The sequence below is a fragment of the Papio anubis genome, chromosome 14 (assembly GCF_008728515.1).
Source record: "Papio anubis isolate 15944 chromosome 14, Panubis1.0, whole genome shotgun sequence".
In the NCBI taxonomy this organism is placed as follows: domain Eukaryota; kingdom Metazoa; phylum Chordata; class Mammalia; order Primates; family Cercopithecidae; genus Papio; species Papio anubis.
Window position 1 is genome coordinate 103,756,799 of NC_044989.1, and position 17,580 is coordinate 103,774,378.

The 17,580-nt window shown below is 36.0% G+C and overlaps 1 protein-coding gene across 18 annotated transcripts in view; it reads left to right on the forward strand.

Moving 5' to 3' along the window:
- TSGA10 (testis specific 10) overlaps positions 1–17,580 on the forward strand; it is a 151,286-nt gene that overhangs the window by 68,661 nt on the left and 65,045 nt on the right. For all 18 annotated transcript variants that reach the window (XM_031655462.1, XM_031655458.1, XM_031655456.1 and 15 more), the window contains 3 exons: positions 559–727; positions 3,409–3,519; positions 7,269–7,454. In XM_031655462.1, the coding sequence (XP_031511322.1) occupies positions 559–727; positions 3,409–3,519; positions 7,269–7,454 (466 nt within the window). The remainder of the gene's footprint in view (positions 1–558; positions 728–3,408; positions 3,520–7,268; positions 7,455–17,580) is intronic.

Consider the following 17,580-nt stretch of genomic DNA (forward strand, 5'->3'; position numbering starts at 1 on the left):
TCTGAATTTGAAGAACCTTTGGGACCTTATTGTAGACATGTCTAGTAAGCAGTTAAATATAAGTCTGGGGTATAACAGAGGGGCTAAAGCTGGAGATAATTATTTTGGAGTCATTGGGTATAGATGGGGTTGGGAACCATGGATATGAATAGAGTTTGTCTGAGAGAAAGGCTAGAGTGAGAATAATTGAGAGGCTAAGGCTTGAGCCCTGAAAAGCATTAATTTTTAAGCAGGCAGGGGAAGAGGAACCTGTAAAGGAGACTAAGCCATAACAGAGGTAGGATGAAACCCTTGCTATTACTTGATGTCAGAAGTTTTGGAATATTTGGCAAATCATTGACTGTTATGTATACTTAGTATGCTTTTCATAGTGAAATGATGGCAACATTGAGAAACTCTAATGCACTGTCTTTGCAGTATTTATTCCTATAAATCCAAATGTGTTTAAAATCTCTTCAAGTGTTTTCATGTTAACTGTCCATCTTCTGTCTTGTGAGAATTTGTTGCTCTGTTTCAGTAAAATGTCTCTTCTTATGTACTCTTTGATTTGTGGAATAGACAGTCTACTGAGGCCCTAATTATGTGTGAACAAGACATTTCCAGAATGCGTCGGCAATTGGATGAGACAAATGATGAGCTGGCCCAGATCGCCAGGGAAAGAGATATCTTGGCTCATGACAATGACAATCTGCAAGAACAGTTTGCTAAAGCTAAACAAGAAAACCAGGTACACTTGTTCCTAGAATCATTTTCTCCAAGAAAAAAAAAAAATGCATTTCTTGCGAGGAACAGCCCTCATTTCATTTTATAGAAGAGCTCAGATGCTGGAACTAGCCTTTTTTTTTTTTTTTAATAACTAAATAGGCCACATAATTTTTCAATGGAATTCTCAGACACAAAGGGTTAAATATTAAAGACAAGAGAGAACAGGGCTATATTTGTATTAAATCTTAGTACTTCCTTACTGAAGGATAAATATTTGAATAATCAACAAATGAGAATAAAAACCTTCAGAACCCTTAAAGAATAGGTTTTCTTAAAAAATGGACTACGTATTATTCTGTTTTAAGTACGAATGTATGGACTGTCCCTTGTTTTTTGGTCCTCATTAGCACTGTGATTCTTTTTAGGAAAGTTCCTCTTATAATTACTCTTTCTCCCTAAGGCAATATATTTAAGTCTAATCTGCAGTTCTCATTTCCAATAACATTTATTTTAACTTGAACATTTAAAAATCCTATTTGGAAAATTTCTTCCCTTCTCAAAATTTTTAAGACCAAATGATTTCCCCCACTTTGATATCACTTTCAGTGTGTTTAGTTTGCATCCTGAAAGTCTGTATTCTTTAACTGTTAAAGATTATTAATTTACTTAAACAGCTATAAAGATGTAATACTTTGTTAATCATAAAAAATTATCTAAAATGTTAAAGTATTTTTTTTTAAAGTTAATGAATAATGGGATCCTGGAACAGAAAAAGGACATTATGTAAAAAAGGAAGGAACTCTGAATAAAGTATGGACTTTAGATAATAATGTATCAATATTGGTTTATTAATTGTGACATATGTACCATTCTAATGTAAAATGGTAACAACAGAGGTGCTCTTTATACTGTCTTCACAAGTTTTCTGTAAATCTAAAACTATTCTAAAAGTTTGTTAAAAAAATTAATGAATAGCAATAAAAACCAAAAGATGGGAATTTATAAGGTCTGCCTTTGTGTACTCTTTACAGCTACAGCATATGGGCTAAAGGTGGATATATCTTATTTATGAAAACCTAGAAATTTAGTTTCTATTTTTTTGATTGGTTTAGAAATAGAAGCTTATTATAGAAAGTCTTTTTTTCTAAACAAAAAGTTAAGAGTTTAAAAAAGCCCCCATGTTTTTAACACCCAGTTAGTCACTGTTACATTTGACATATTTTTTTTATTGCTATTCAGTGCACTTACAAATTTTAACACTATTTTTATACACACTTTCTATTGTAGTGGGCTAAAATCACCTATCATTTTATATCATGCTTTTTTCTACATGAAGAGGTAGTAGAGTCGAGTAAGGTTCACATGGGTTGAATCTCGCTCTCTGCATGTAATCATATAAACCAACTTCTCTGAGTCTCTGTAGCATCTGTAAAAACGGATAGTAAGTGAGACTATACCTGGAAAGCACTTACTGTACTGTCCAGTATATCACTCTATAATAAATATTTTATAGCTATTTTGAGCTTACTATAATATTGTAAGCATTTTCCTGCCTTGTTCAAACTTCGTAAACATTTTTTATAACCAGAAGAAAACTGTTGTCATAACAATTTACACATCTTCAAAAGTAGTTTTCTCCTTCGTTATGGTCATAGGCCCAAGGTAGAAGAGAAGTCTCTCTCTGTGGACCACAGGTTAAGAACCTGTATTGTAGAAGACTAGAAAGTGGAAACTAAAAAATTTTATCCCTCATACCACAATTTTTAACAAATTGGGATAATGAGGTATTTTTGTGTTTTAGCATGATTTTTTTTTCATTTAACATAGGCAAATATTTCCCTGTATTATTAAAAATCATTCTATTTTGTGGTTATGCCACTATGTAGATATACTGTTATTTACTGCATGATTCACTTAATGTGAATAAATATTGTCACTGTAACAAATAATGCCTTAATGACAGCATCTCATTAAATTTTATTACATTTCATTTCAGACTGAGTCACAGATTATGAGGTTTCTTTTTAATTATTATTTATTTATTTATTTGTAGAGTTGGGTTCCCACTATGCTGTTCAGGCTGGTCTCAAACTCTTAGGCTCGAGTGATCCTCCCAAAGTGCCAGGATTACAGGAATGAGCCACCACACCCAGCTGAGCTTTCTTTTTTAAATTAAAAAAAAATGTAAATAGACATTTTCACATATAATGAATCCCCATGTGCCATCTCTCACCTTCAACAATAATCAACATTTTTGTCTTTCTTGTTTTTATGAGCGTTTAAAAATTGTCTCTTGATACATCACCAGATACCTGATCACAGATTTGCTTTCTGCAAATCTACATTTACTCCAGCAGTACGTGGAAATGCCCATTCTTTGCCACAGCCGAACAGCTCTAAATCTGTATTAATTTGATAAGCACATAGTAATGCATTGTTTCAGTTGTAGCTTATCTTCGGTTGCTGGTAAAGTTTAGTTTTTTTCAGGTCTTACCTACTTATGCTTCCCTTTGTGAATTGCCTGTTTGGGTCATTTGCCCACTTGCTATTGGGCTCATGTGTTTTCTGTTTTTATATGAGTTTATGTATTAGGTATGTTAATTTTATTTGTTCCAAGTGTTTAAAATTTTGTTTATGGTATTTTTGAGATATAGAAATTTTTTGTTTTTTTGTAGTCAAATGTACCTATCTTTTTTCACATAGGCACTGTCCAAAAAATTGAATGACACGCATAATGAACTTAATGACATAAAGCAGAAGGTTCAAGATACAAATCTGGAGGTTAACAAGCTGAAGAACATATTAAAGTCTGAAGTATGTGTTTTTTTTTCTTTTTGCTCATGATACTTAGTTTTCACTGAGTTAATTTAGAATTGAGTATACTCCGAGGGACGGGTGAATCAAAGCTTTCTTCAACACATGGTAGATTTTAGTTTTGACAATGGTGGGTTAACTACATATTTAGAATGTTCAGAAAGATGCCTTGAGAATATGCCCCTTTTGTTTTGCGACTCTGCCACTCTAGACAAGCAGAATCTTCCTAACTGGATGATGGACGAAGGGCCAGAATCAACTTGACCTCACTTACAATGTAATTGAAAGTGGTGGGGTTTCCAATTACAGACCTCTGACAAAAGAGGTTCCACCTGATTATGTAGCAGATCAGAATTGATTACCCTGTTATAGGGCCATCTATTTTTTTAGGACCACAGGGCAGATGGTTCTCCTCACACTTCTCTGTTAGCAGTCATTTGGCCAGGCCCACGTATGTGGCATCAGATGACTCCAATAAGTGTGGTTCACGTGTGGCAACTCAGGAATAAACAGGCAGCTTTACTGAGGATTTTAAATATGTCTGTTAGTTAAAATATTGTCTAAAATTGAGGGAGAATGTTCCCATTAATGGTTTGAGTGGTATGTAGGTAACACTATACCTATTATATTAATCAGTCCACCTACACTACTTTATCATTTCATATCAGTCCACAAACACATCTTGAACATTTATTTATGGTATGCATAGTACTGTTAAGGGCTTTGAGACAGAAGAGAGTCTAAGGATTCCTAAATTGCAATCCTTGCTTTCAGGCAGCAAGCAGCCTGTGTAGGAAAAGCACGTGGTTTCCTACACTTCTTGATTTTAAGGTTCCAGCAATGTAATACCATAAATGAACAGAAGGCTTTTTATTTATGCAGGCTACTCAACCTCTCTGATTCTTCCCATCTGTAATCAGGAAGAACACCCAAGTAAGTGAGATAATTTAAAACACCTAGCACAGTGAGCCATCTGAATCTATTCTGGAATAGGTTAGAAATAAATAAATGAATATCCAGAGCAACATTTTTTTTTTTTTTTTTTTTGAGACAGGCTCACTGTGTTGCCAGGCTGAAGTGCAGTGGTGCAATCTCAGCTCATTGCAACCTTTGCCTCCCAGGTTCAAGCAATTCTCCTGCCTCATGAGTAGCTGGGATTGCAGCTAATTTTGCATTTTTAGTAGAGACAGGGGTTTCGCCATGTTAGCCAGTCTGGTCTCGAACTCCTGACCTGAAGTGATCCACCTGTCTCGGCCTCCCAAGGTGCTGGGATTATAGGCATGAGCCACAGCACGCAGCCCAGAGCAACATTTAACATAGTAAGCTTTCAGCCAGTGTTAAACACTTCCCTTTATCTCTCTAGTCTGTTAGTAACATTACCTGAAATTCCTCCATTAGGGATTAGAACTTTTAGATTCTAGAATTATATTTTCAGATATCACACATCAAGTTTCTTATGCTCAAGTGATCCTCCCACCTTGGCCTTCCAAAGTGCTGGGGATTTTAGCATCCTAGTATGAATTTGTTTATGAGATTGCATAACACTGGATGGATACAGGCCCTGAGAGAATGAACCACAGATCCATTTTGATAGGGATAGACCATCAAGAAGTATGGAGTACTTCATTCATTCACTCATTCATGCAGTGTGCTAGGTGCTGGAGTGCCAGAGATGAAAAACAGAGAGGAAACAGAATGACTCCCAGGCAGTGGGCACAACGTGAGCAAAGGTGTAGGGGGAAAAGTAGGTCCTGTAGGTAGAGTAGCATGTACAAGTGGATGATAAAGGAGAGGTAAGAAAGACCTTCTTTGAATCCTATTTTCAGAAGCTTTTGTTAGAACTAAAACATAAAAGTTATTTAAGGATTACCTTTTAGGAAGTTTATTTTGGAAATGTCAAGAATAAACCAGAAGGGTAACAAAATTAGAAGTGGAGAGAGCAGTTAGAAGAGTTTGTAACCATAATTTAGGCGAGAAATGCAAAGGATTCCAGCTGAGGCCTATGGAGGGTTGCAGTGAGACTTGTGGGTGGCCAGAGGGAGCTGTGGATGCAGTGGAGGCACCATATTGAAGTAAAGAGATCCTGAAAGCAGGAAATAGAGAATCCCAAAGAACAGTTTCATTTTCTTTATAGTGTTGCCTCTCAGGCTCAACACTTCTCTGGCCTCTATGGGAGGATATGAAAAAGGGTAAAATATGCTTTCTGCTTGCCAAGAAGGAGGGAGCACTGGGTGGTTGGAGGACAGGAGAGACATTCTATGGAATCCCTTTTCACTTTGAGCAATGTACTACCTGGTCACAGAACTAAATTTAATGTAAAAATGGTTCCTATTTTAGAGAAATACAAGGTGTTATTGGGGAGGCTTTACATCCACACCTAACAACACAAAGCTGCAAGGCAGTTTTAAGTGAATGACATAGACAGTAAGTACTGCACAAAAAGAGGGTAAAAATCGATGTGAATAAAATTCCTTTAAGTATATTGTACAAGCACCCTCCAAGTACATACTCTGTACACAACTATTATTGTTAGTACAATCATGGAAAACACGTATCAGGTTCCTACTGACACGTTCGGAATATCTGAATCTTGAAAGCCAATAAGGTAGTTTCGTATATCGTTGACTGACACAGACTTGGCAAAGACCTTTCACATCAGAGGCCACAAGGTGGCAATATTAGCTGAATTTCCACCAGTAATCATAATCGAGAGACGGCGTATCTGATTTGAAAGGAGTATTAGTGAGACATTATTTATTGAAATTTGGTCATTTTATTTAGCCCAGGATTTCCGATAGGGACGTGCACTATTAACAGGAGAGAAAGATATCTTTTAAATAATTAATTACCAAAATTACAACTAATTTTTTAGAATGAATTCACCAAACCATAATAACATGTTTTTAAAAATAGCCTAATAATGATTACTTGGTCAATTATGTTGTTTGTGGAGCTGAATTTCTTCCCCTCGTTATTTCCCTACTAGAAATCAGACCCTACTTCAATTACTCTGCTCATGATAGAATTTTGAAAGTTTGAAAACTCTGGTTCTTATTGTATGCTCAATTTATACATGAATGCATATTTACAACCAGTGTTTATTGGCATAGGTTTGATAGTTTACTTCTGAGCAATTTCAGGAAAGTTACTAGACTGGCAGGGAAAGTTACTAGACTAGCAGGTAAAAGATAATCATAGAACAGTTCATGATCAAGATAATTAAGGCTGGGGCTATGAATAAAAGTCAGGCACCAGACAGGAAATTATCAGAAGTTGACACTTAAAATATGCAAGTACTCAGAAGCTCTGTAGCCAGCACAGCCCAGTAAATTGGTCGGGAACAAGGGAATACACCAGTACGAAAGGTCAGAGACTCAGAAACCAGACCAGCAAGTAGTCCGTAAGCAGACATATGGGAAAAGCAGGCTGTGGAGGACTTTGAACAAAAGGAAATAAAAGAACAAATTCATTCAGGTCTTGAAGAAAAGAGTAACTGACTTAAATTTACTATTTACTAGTGTTCACTGAGTGTCACTCAGGAGTCAGGGCAGATCCTGATTGCACAGTCTTTGTTAATTACAGGATGACCTGTTTTCTAAACTAAGAGTATAGATGCATGTCCTCAGGGTTCTATTATAAATGCTTCTCATGGCAAGTGAATTCCCAATGACTTGGAAAATAATGTTTAATTTTATCATATGTTGAACATTTTAAATGTTTTAAAGTAATAGCTAAAGTTTGCTTTTCAGGAATCTGAGAACCGGCAAATGATGGAACAACTTCGAAAAGCCAATGAAGATGCTGAAAACTGGGAAAATAAAGCCCGTCAATCAGAGGCAGATAACAATACCCTCAAACTGGAACTTATCACTGCCGAGGCAGAGGGTAACAGATTAAAAGAAAAAGTAGATTCCCTCAACAGAGAGGTTGAGCAAGTAAGTTTGGAAAAATATGCTTATAATACATCCTGCATCATATTTAAGAGAGTTTTGTTTGGCCTTCCATAAAATAAATGTATGAACAAACACTAATCAATATAAGAATGTTAACCATTCTCCTTATACTTTGATTCTTCTACAATCTCTTAACTACCCTACATCCAGAACAATCATTAGCATTTGTTAAAATTAGAAACTATTTCAAACATACCAAAAAAAAAGTGCAAAAAAGGTAACAAAACAGATAAACATATCCCCAGCTCCCACATGTAAGGATACTAACATTTTGCTGTATTTGCTTCAAATGTCTTCTTGTTTAAAGAAATAAAACATTACATATAAAACTTATCTCATCCTTTTCCCTCCTACCTTCCTAATTGCTGGTGTGCATAACTTTCCTATCAGTGTGTCTAACTCCTTTGCATATGTTTATACTTTTTCTATAATCTTACACCCACAAATAATGTATAATGTTGTTTTGTATGTTTTGGTTTTTATTTAAGTGATAACAAACATAGTTGGAGATATTCATTTGCAACTTGCCCTCTTTGCTCAATATTATAATTTTGACACATCTACTTTGATATATATAGTGTACTGTTTTACTTAAACAGTTGCATATATTCATTGTATAAATATTTCCTTTTTAAAATTCATTCCCATATTGAAGGAAATTTAATTTTTTTTCACTTTTTTCTGTGATAAAACACTGCAAGAAACCTTTTACATTTCTCCTTGACTACATGTTTCCTTATATTTATGCCTGGAAGTGAATTTTAAAAAGCTATATGCCTGGAATAGATCCAAGATATGTGCAATTTCAACTCTTCTCTAAGTTTTTGTCAGATTGCTCTCTAAAGTGTCATTCTGCCGTTAGAAATCATGAGTTATTTTCTCAAATACAAATCAATACTTGATATTGTCTGACAATTTTTTTCTATACTTTTTGTCTTGTGCTTCCTTGATTACAAGTAAAATTGAAGACCTTTTCATGTTTCTTAGCCATTTAGGATTCTTCCTCTATGAATGTTTTCTTGAATTTCTCTGGAATGAAATTTTGGTAAACTTTGCCCATTTTTCTGTTGGGTAGCTTTTTTGGGTAACTTATCTTCTTCATATTGATTGATTGATTTTTTTTTTTTTTTGAGATGAAGTCTCGCTCTGTCACCAGGCTGGAGTGCGGTGGCGATCTCGGCTTACTGCAAGCTCCGCCTCCCGGGTTCAAGTGATTCTCTTGCCTCAGCCTCCCGAGTACCTGGGACTACAGGTGTGCATCACCCTGCCCAGCTAGGTTTTTTTTTTGTATGTTTAGTAAAGATGGGGGTTCACCATGTTGGCCACGATGGTCTCGATTTCTTGACCTCGTGATCCGCCCACCTCGGCCTCCCAAAGTGCTGGGATCACAGGCATGAGCCACCACGCTCTGCCTTCATACTGATTTTTAACAGAATTCTCTATATATTCTTGATAATAATCCTTTTAAAGATATTACAATTATCTTGTCCTTGTCTGTGGTTTGTCTTTTCACCTTCCTTGCAATATAAACCGGCATGTTAAGTTCTGATATACTCAGAATTATTATCAATCTTTTCCTATATAGTTTATAATGTTATGTCTTCTTTAAGAAATCCTATACAGTCCCAAGGCCAGAGAGATACTTTCCTATGTTTTCATTTAAAAGTTCTTCTAGGTCGGGCGCGGTGGCTCACGCCTCTAATCCCAGCACTTTGAGAGGCCGAGGTGGGCGGATCACGAGGTCAGGAGATCGAGACCATCCTGGCTAACATGGTGAAACCCCGTCTCTACTAAAAATACAAAAAATTAGCCGGGCGAGGTGGCGGCGCCTGTGGTCCCAGCTACTCGGGAGGCTGAGGCAGGAGAATGGTGTGAACCCGGGAGGCAGAGCTTGCAGTGAGCCAAGATCGCGCCACTGCACTCCAGCCTGGGCCACAGAGCGAGACTCCGTCTCAAAAAAACAACAAAACAGTTCTTGTAAATGTTTGAAAGTATGTGAAATTTTGACATTTACATTTAGGACTTTAACCTATTTGAGATTGATTTTGTGTAGTTTGAAGTAGACATGTAATTTTTATCTTTGTGAACAGATATCCATTATCCTTTCTTCTCTGAAATATGTCAAGTCTACTTTGTCATAAAAATAAGTTCCCATACATTCTGCCCCATTGGTCTGTTTATCCCTTTGTCAATAATACACTCTTGTAGCTACTATAATTTTATATTGAGTCTTGATATCTGGGAGAATTAATGTTCCCTCAAATTATTTTGACTGTACTTGGTCCTTATTAAACTGTCTCAAATGAATTTTAGAATCAATGTATCATTTCGTGATTTTATATCTTTCTTCTTTTGTGTACATTGAAGACTGGAAATTTCTCTATATTTTTTTGGGTGCAGCCACCTGCAGCCCACAAGTTTTGAGGTAATGCTTTCATTGCCATTTTGTTTTTAATATCATCTAGTTTCGTTATGATTTATTTTTAATTACTAAAGTTTGTTTATTTGAGACAGAGTCTCACTCTGTTCCCAGGCTGGAGTGCAGTGGTACGATCATAGCTCACCGCAGCCTCCAGCCCCTGGGCACAAGTGATCCACCTGTCTCAGCCTCCAAGTGGCTAACACTGCAAGTGTGAGCCACCACACCCAGCTAATTTTTAATTTTTTTGTAGCAATGGAGTCTTACTGTATTGCCCAGGTTGGTCTTGATCTCCTGGCCTCAAGCGATCCTCCCACCTCAACCTCCCAAAGTGCTGGGTTTAGAGGCATGAGCCAGCATACTTGGCCTGAAGTTTTAAAAAACCTTCCAATGAACAGGGGACTTGAGGTTATCCGTCTATTTTTACTTTCTTGTGTCTAATATCTTATTGTCTAATGTTTTCAATATTGTGATCAGATAAAATGGCTTGTGATAATTCTTTGCTATCTGCTAAGAATTGCTTAGTGGCAGATTATGTTATCAATATTTGATAATATTCTACATGACCTTGAAAAGCATCTGTGCTCACTTCTTGGTGGATGCATATATATGTGTTATATATATTTCCAAATTAGATTAGGCTTGTTAATAGTGTCAGTCAAATCTTATAAATCCTTACTGTATTTGTATTCTTGATCTCTCAATTATTGAAAGACATGTTAAGATCTTCTGTAATTGTGGATTTGTTTATTTCTCTCTGAATGATTTTCTCACAGTTCTGGAGACTGGAAGTCTAAGATAACAGTGCCGGAAGGTTTGGTTTCTTCTGGAGCCTCTCTCCTTGGTCTGCAAATGTCTGCCTTCTTGCTACGTTCTTGCATGGCCTTTCTTCTGTGCATGCACATCTTCGGTGTCTCTCCCTATTCTTATAAGGACAGCAGTCATGTTGGGTTAGGATCCTGTCCTTATAACCCCATTTATTTAACCTTAATTACCTCTTTAAATGCCCTGTCTCCAAATAGAGTCACCCTGGGGGATTAGGGTTCAACGTATGAATTTGGAGGGGACGCAGTTTTGTCCATAACAGGTTGTTTCTAGTTTTTGGCCATGAGGAATATAGTATCTGTGAACATTGTGTTCAAATCTGTGTGCGCATGTAAGTTTTCATTTTTCTTCGATAAATAACTAGGAGTGGAATTGCTGGATTATATGGTAAGTATGCTTAACTTTGTAAAAACCTGACAAATTGAATAAATAATATCTAGTATTTGATAGTACAACAGGGTGACTATAGTCAATAGTAATTTATTGTACATTTAAAAATAACTAAAAGTATAATTGTATTATTTGTAACACAAAGGATAAATGCTGGAGGAGATGGAGACAAAAAACAAACAAGAAACCAAAGTGGTTGCATCACTGTACACTCCCACTTGCACTGTGTGATGGTTCGAGTTGCTCTAAATCTTCTTCTCCCACACTTGGTATTGTTAATAGATGAATAAGGTTGTCACATTAGTATTTTAGTTTGCCTTTTCCTCATGACAAATGATGTTGAATAGCTTTTCACATGCTTATCGGTCATGAATCTATCTTCTTTTGTGAAATAGCTGTTCAGATCTATTGCTTATCTTTTTATTGGCATGTTTATCTTCTTGTTATTAAGTTGTAGTTATTTTTTGAACATTTTAAATTTTGGATATTTTCTCCCAGTTGTTGGTTTGCCTTTCTGTTTTCTTAATAAAATCATTCTAAGAACAGAAGTTTTACTTCTGTTTTTGATGAAGTCCAATTTACCAATTTTCTTTTTATACTTTGTACTTCTGTATCCTGATAAATCTTTGCATGCACCAAGGTGCATAGACTTTTTTTAGAAATTTTATATTTTTAGATTTTATGTTTAGATCTGTGCTACAATCGAATTAATACTTGTGTATGATGTAAGGGAAGGGTCAAGGTTCATTTTTTCCCATACAGATACGAAGTCATCCAGCACCACTTATTGAAAAGACTTATTTCATCATTGAATTGTCTACAAAATTTTCACAAAAATCAAATGATCATATATGTGTGGATCTGTTTCTGTCCTCTCTTCTGGGTATACATCTATCCTTAGCCAGTAACCCAGTGACTTGATTAATATATCTTTATGGTAGATCTTGAATGAGTTAGTTAAGTCCTCCAAATGTGTTCTTTTCCCCAAACGTTTGGCTACTATGGTTCCTCTGCATTTCCACATACATTTAGAATGATCATATCATTTTCTACAGAAAAAAAACCCTACTTGGGGTTTGATTAGCATTATTTTGAATATACAGATCAGTCTGGGAAGAGTTGAGATTTTAACAATATTGAGTCTTCCAATCCATAAACATAGTGTATCCACTCATTTATTTATTTAGGTACAGGTCTTTTATTTCTCTGAACAATGTTTTGTACTTTTCAGTGTACAGCTATTAAATATATTTTGTTAAATGTATCCCATATTATCTCATGAGTTTTTTTATGGCTCTTATAGAATATCTCATGAGTTTTTACAATGCCGTTGTAAAAATGATATTTCATTCTTGAATTTTTTGTTCCAGGTTTTGATAGCCTATACACAAAAGTAGAATAGAATTTTGTGACCTTTTATTCTGTAACATTGCTTAAATTCAATGTTTTAGTCCTAGTAGGTTTTTGTAGATTTTAAAAGGATTTTCTACATATGCAATTATGACCTAAATATATAAAGACAGTTTTACTGCTTCTCTTTTACTCTTCTCAGAATGCCCTTTTCTTCTGCCTAGTACTTCAGACATCAGGACTGAATAAAAGTGGTGAGAGTGGATATTTTTTTGCCTCATATATAGCCATAAGGGAATAGGACTCAGTGTTTCATCTTTGAATATGATATTAGCTGCAGGTTTTTTGTAGAAGCTTTTTTTTTTTACTTTTTTTGATATGGAGTCTCGCTCTGTTGCCCAAGCTGGGGTGCAGTGGCATGATCTCGGCTCACTGCAGCCTCCGCCTCCCGGGATCAAGGGATTCTCCCACCTCAGCCTCCCGGTAGGTGGGAATACAGGGGTGTGCCACCATGCCTAGCTAATTTTTGCATTTTTTGTAGAAACGGGGTTTCATCGTGTTGGCCAGGCTTGTAGAAGCATTTTGTCAAGTTGAAAACATTCCCTTTTCTTGCAAGTTTCCTTAAACTTGTGTCTGTGTGTGGGGTGTGTGTGTGTGTGTGTGTGTATGTGTGTGTGTGTTTCCACCAAGACTGAGTCTTGCTCTGTCGCCCAGGCTGGAATGCAGTGGCACAATCTTGGCTTACTGCAACCTCCACCTCCCAGGTTCAGGTAATTCTCCTGTCTCAGTCTCCTGAGTAGCTGGGATTACAGGCGCCCGCCACCGTGCATGGCTAATTTTTTTTTTTTTTTTTGTATTTTTAATAGAGACAGGGTTTCAACATGTTGGCCAGGCTGGTCTCAAACTCCTGACATCAGGTGATCTGCCCACGTTGGCCTCCCAAAGTGCTGGGATTACAGGCATGAGCCATCACACCTGGCACAAGTTTACTTAGAGTTTGTGTCATGAATGGGTATAAAATTTTATCAAATGCTTTTTCTAAAGCTATTGAGATGGTCATATCACTTTTATTTTTTAGTTTGTTAAACTGGTTAATACATTGCTATAAAAAATATATTCCTGGATAGTAGGTCATGGTGGTTTTGATTTTTGTTGAGACAGGTTCTAGCTGTGTTACCCAGGCTGCACTCGTGGTACCAAGTCATGATGTATTTTCAAAAATACATTATTAGATTGCATATATATATATTTTGGTTTTTTGAGATGGGGTCTCACTCTGTCACCCAGCCTAGAGTGCACTGGTGTGCTCTCAGCTCACTGCAATCTCCATCTCCTGGGTTCAAGCAATTCTCCTGCCTCAGCCTCCCGAGTAGCTGGGATTATAGGCGCCCGCCACTATGCCCAGCAATTTTTTTGTATTTTTAGTAGAGACAGGGTTTCACCATGTTGGCCACACTGGTCTCGAACTCCTGACCTCATGATTCGCCCGCCTCAGGCTCCCAAAGTGCTGGGAGTACAGGTGCGAGCCACCTCGCCCAAGAGGATTTCTTATATCTTAAGTCATTTTGGTAATTTGTGTTTTGCTAGGATTTGCCTATCTCATCTAAGTTGTCAAATTTGTAGGCAAATTTATTCTTACTTTGTAGTTACATTCCTTTTTGCATTCCTGTTATTGGTAATTTGTAGCATTTCTCTATTGTCTTCATCAGTCTAGCCAGAAGTTTATCATTTATGTTTATCTTTCCAAAGAAGGAGTATTAATTTCATTGATTTTTCTCTATTAATGAACTAGTTTTCTATTTCATTGATTTCTTCTCTTTATTATTTCTTTCCTTCTAAATAATGTGTTTAATTTTCTCTTCCTATTTTAATGTAGGTGCTTATAGGTCATTGGTTTTAGCCCATTCTTCTTTTCCAAACATTTAAGGTATGTATTTTCCCCTACACAGTGCTTTAGCTGTATTCTACATATTTTTTGTATTGCTATTTTTGTGATAGCTATATTGAGAATAATTAACATGCCATATAGTTTATCCACTTAAAGTATATAATTTAATAGTGTTTAGATGTTCATAGGGTTGTGCAGTGATCACCACAATCAATTTTAGAACATTTTCATCACTTCGAAAAGAATCACTGTACCTTTTATCACCACCAAACCCTCCATTTCAGTCTTTGATGCATTTTTAGTTCATTTTTTTTTCACATGGTGTGAAGTAAGGGTCCAAATTCATTCTTTTGCATATGTCTATCCAGTTATCTTAGTAACATTTGTTGAAAAGACTATTTCTCCCTGCACTACCCCACCCCACTCCGGAGTTTGAATGGTTTTGGCGCCTCTATCAAAAATCAATAGATCATAGACACATGGGCTTCTTCTAGACTCTTAATTCTATTTCATTGATCTATATGTCTGTCCTTATGTCAGTACCACACTGGCATAATTACTATTGCTTTGTAGTAGGTTTTGAAACAGAAAAGTGAAAGTCTTCCTGCTTTGTTTTCATTTTTTCAAGATTCTTTGGCTATTCTGAGTCTTTTGAATATTCATATAAATTTTAGTTTCAGCTTGTCAATTTCTACAAGGAAACCACCTGTGATTCTGATAGAGACCATGCTGAGCTGGTAGATCAATTTGGGGAATATAGCTATCTTAACAATATTAAGTCTTCTGATCCATGACCATGAGGTGTGGTTTCATTTATTAGATCTTTAATTTCTTTCAACAATATTTTGTTGTTTTCGGAGTATAAGTTAGGTCTTATTGTGTTAATTTTATTCTTAAGTATTTTATTATTTTGAATGCATCTGTAAATGGAATTGTTTTATTTTTATTTTCAGATTCTCCATTGCAAGTGTATAAAAATACAATGATTTTTGTATATCGATCTTGTATCCTGCAACCTTGCTGAACTTATTTATTAAGTCTAAAAGTTTTTAGCGAATGCCTTAGGATTTTCTATATCTGTTACCTGGGTTGGAGGATTTTCTGTATCTAAGATCATGTCATCTGTGAATAGAGATTGTTTTTACTTTTTCCTTTCCAATCTGGATGCCTTTTATTTTATTTTCTTGCCTAATTACCCTGACTAGAACTTCTAGTACACTGTTGAATAGAAGGGGCCAGAAAGGACATCCTTGTTGCTGATTTTAGGGGGAAAGCATTTCATCTTTTACCATCAAGTATTATGTTAGCTGTTGGTTTTTTATAGATACCCTTTATGATATTGAAGAAATTTCCTTCTATTCCTACTTTGGACAGTGTATTTATCAAAAAGGGTCTTGGATTTTGTCAAATGCTTTTTGTGTATCTATTGAGATGATCATATAGTTTTTCTTTATTTTATAGATATGGTGTATTATATTAATTGACTTTCATGTGCTAAGCCAACTTTGCATTTTTTGATAAATTTCACTTGGTCATGGTATATAATTATTTTTTGTGTTGCTAGATTTGGTTTTCTAGTTTTTTTGTGAAGGATTTTTTGTATTTTTAGGAGTGTCTGTAATTTTCATTTCTTGTAATGTGTTGTCTGTTTTTAATATCAGAGTGAGACTGGCCTCATAGAATGAGTTAGAAAATGTTTCCTCCTGTTCCGTTTTTCAAAACAGTGTGTATGGAATTGGCATTGATTCTTCTTTAAACGTTTGGTAAAATTTACCACTAAAGCCATCTTATAGAGAAGTTTTATGGGAAGTTTTAAAATTACTTCTTTATGGGCAGTGTTAAATTTACTAATCAATTTCTTTGTTGTTATAGATCTATACAGATAGTCTATTTTTCATGAGACAGTTTTGCTAGTTTCTGCTTTCTAGGAATTTGTTCATTTCATCCAAGATATTTAATTTATTGGCATACAGTTGTTTATAGTATATTTTAATAATCTTTTTTACTTCAGTAAGGTCACATTACTACTAATGCAGTGTGTAAGGATTGCATTACTACATTATTTCATTTCTGATTCTATTAATTGCGTGTTTTTTTCTAGATCAATCTAGCTACAAACTTGTCAATTTAGTTCATCTTTTCAGAAACTAACTTGGTTACTTGGTTGTGTTGACTATTGTTATTTCCTTTTTTTTGAGACAAAGTCTTGCTCTGTCACCTAGGCTGGAGTGCAGTGGCCTGATCTCGGCTCACTGCAAGCTCCACCTCCCAGGTTCACACCATTCTCCTGCCTCAGCCTCTGGAGTAGCTGGGACTACAGGCGCCCACCGCCATGCCTGGCTAATTTTTTCGTATTTTTAGTAGAGACGGGGTTTCACTGTATTAGCCAGGATGGTCTCGATCTCCTGACCTCGTAATTCGCCTTCCTCGGCCTCCCAAAGTGCTGGGATTACAGGCGTGATCCACCGCACCTGGCCGACTATTGTTATTTTCTTTATTTCAGTACTTTCTTTTCTTTTCTTTCTTTTTTTTTTTGTTAATTGGATACAGTGTCTTGCTCTGTTTCCCAGGCTGCAATGCAGTGGTGCGGTCACAGCTCACTGCAGCCTTGACCTCCTGGGCTCAAGTGATCTTCCCACCTCAGCCTTCCAAAGTGTTGGGATTACAGGTGTGAGCTACTCTGCCTGGTTGTTTCATTAATTTCTTTCTCTCTCTCTCTCTCTCTGGCAGTAGGAACTCTGCCTGGCTTTATTCCCCCACCAGTTTTATTAAGGTATAATCTACCAAATAAAAAATGGTATTTATTTACAGTGTACAATGTGATATTTTAATATATGTATAAATTGTGAAATAATTAAATCAAACTAATTAACATATCCAGCACCTCATATGCTTGCCTCTTTTTTTTTTTTTTTTTTTTTTTTTGTGGTGAGAACATTTAAGATCTATCCTCTTAGTAATTTTCAAACATACGGTACATTGTTGTTAACTATTGTCCCCGAAACTTATTCTTTCTGTCTAACCGAAACTTTCTCTCACCTCATCCTGCCCTATCAGCTCCAGGTAACCACCATTCTACTCTCTGCTTCTATGAGTTCAACTGCTTTACATGCCATGTGTAAGTGAGATCAGTGTTTGTCTTACTGTGCCTGGCTTCTCTCACTTAGCGTAATGAACCTCTAGGGTCATCCATGTGTTCACAAATGGCAGGATTTCTGTATTTTTAAGGCTGAATA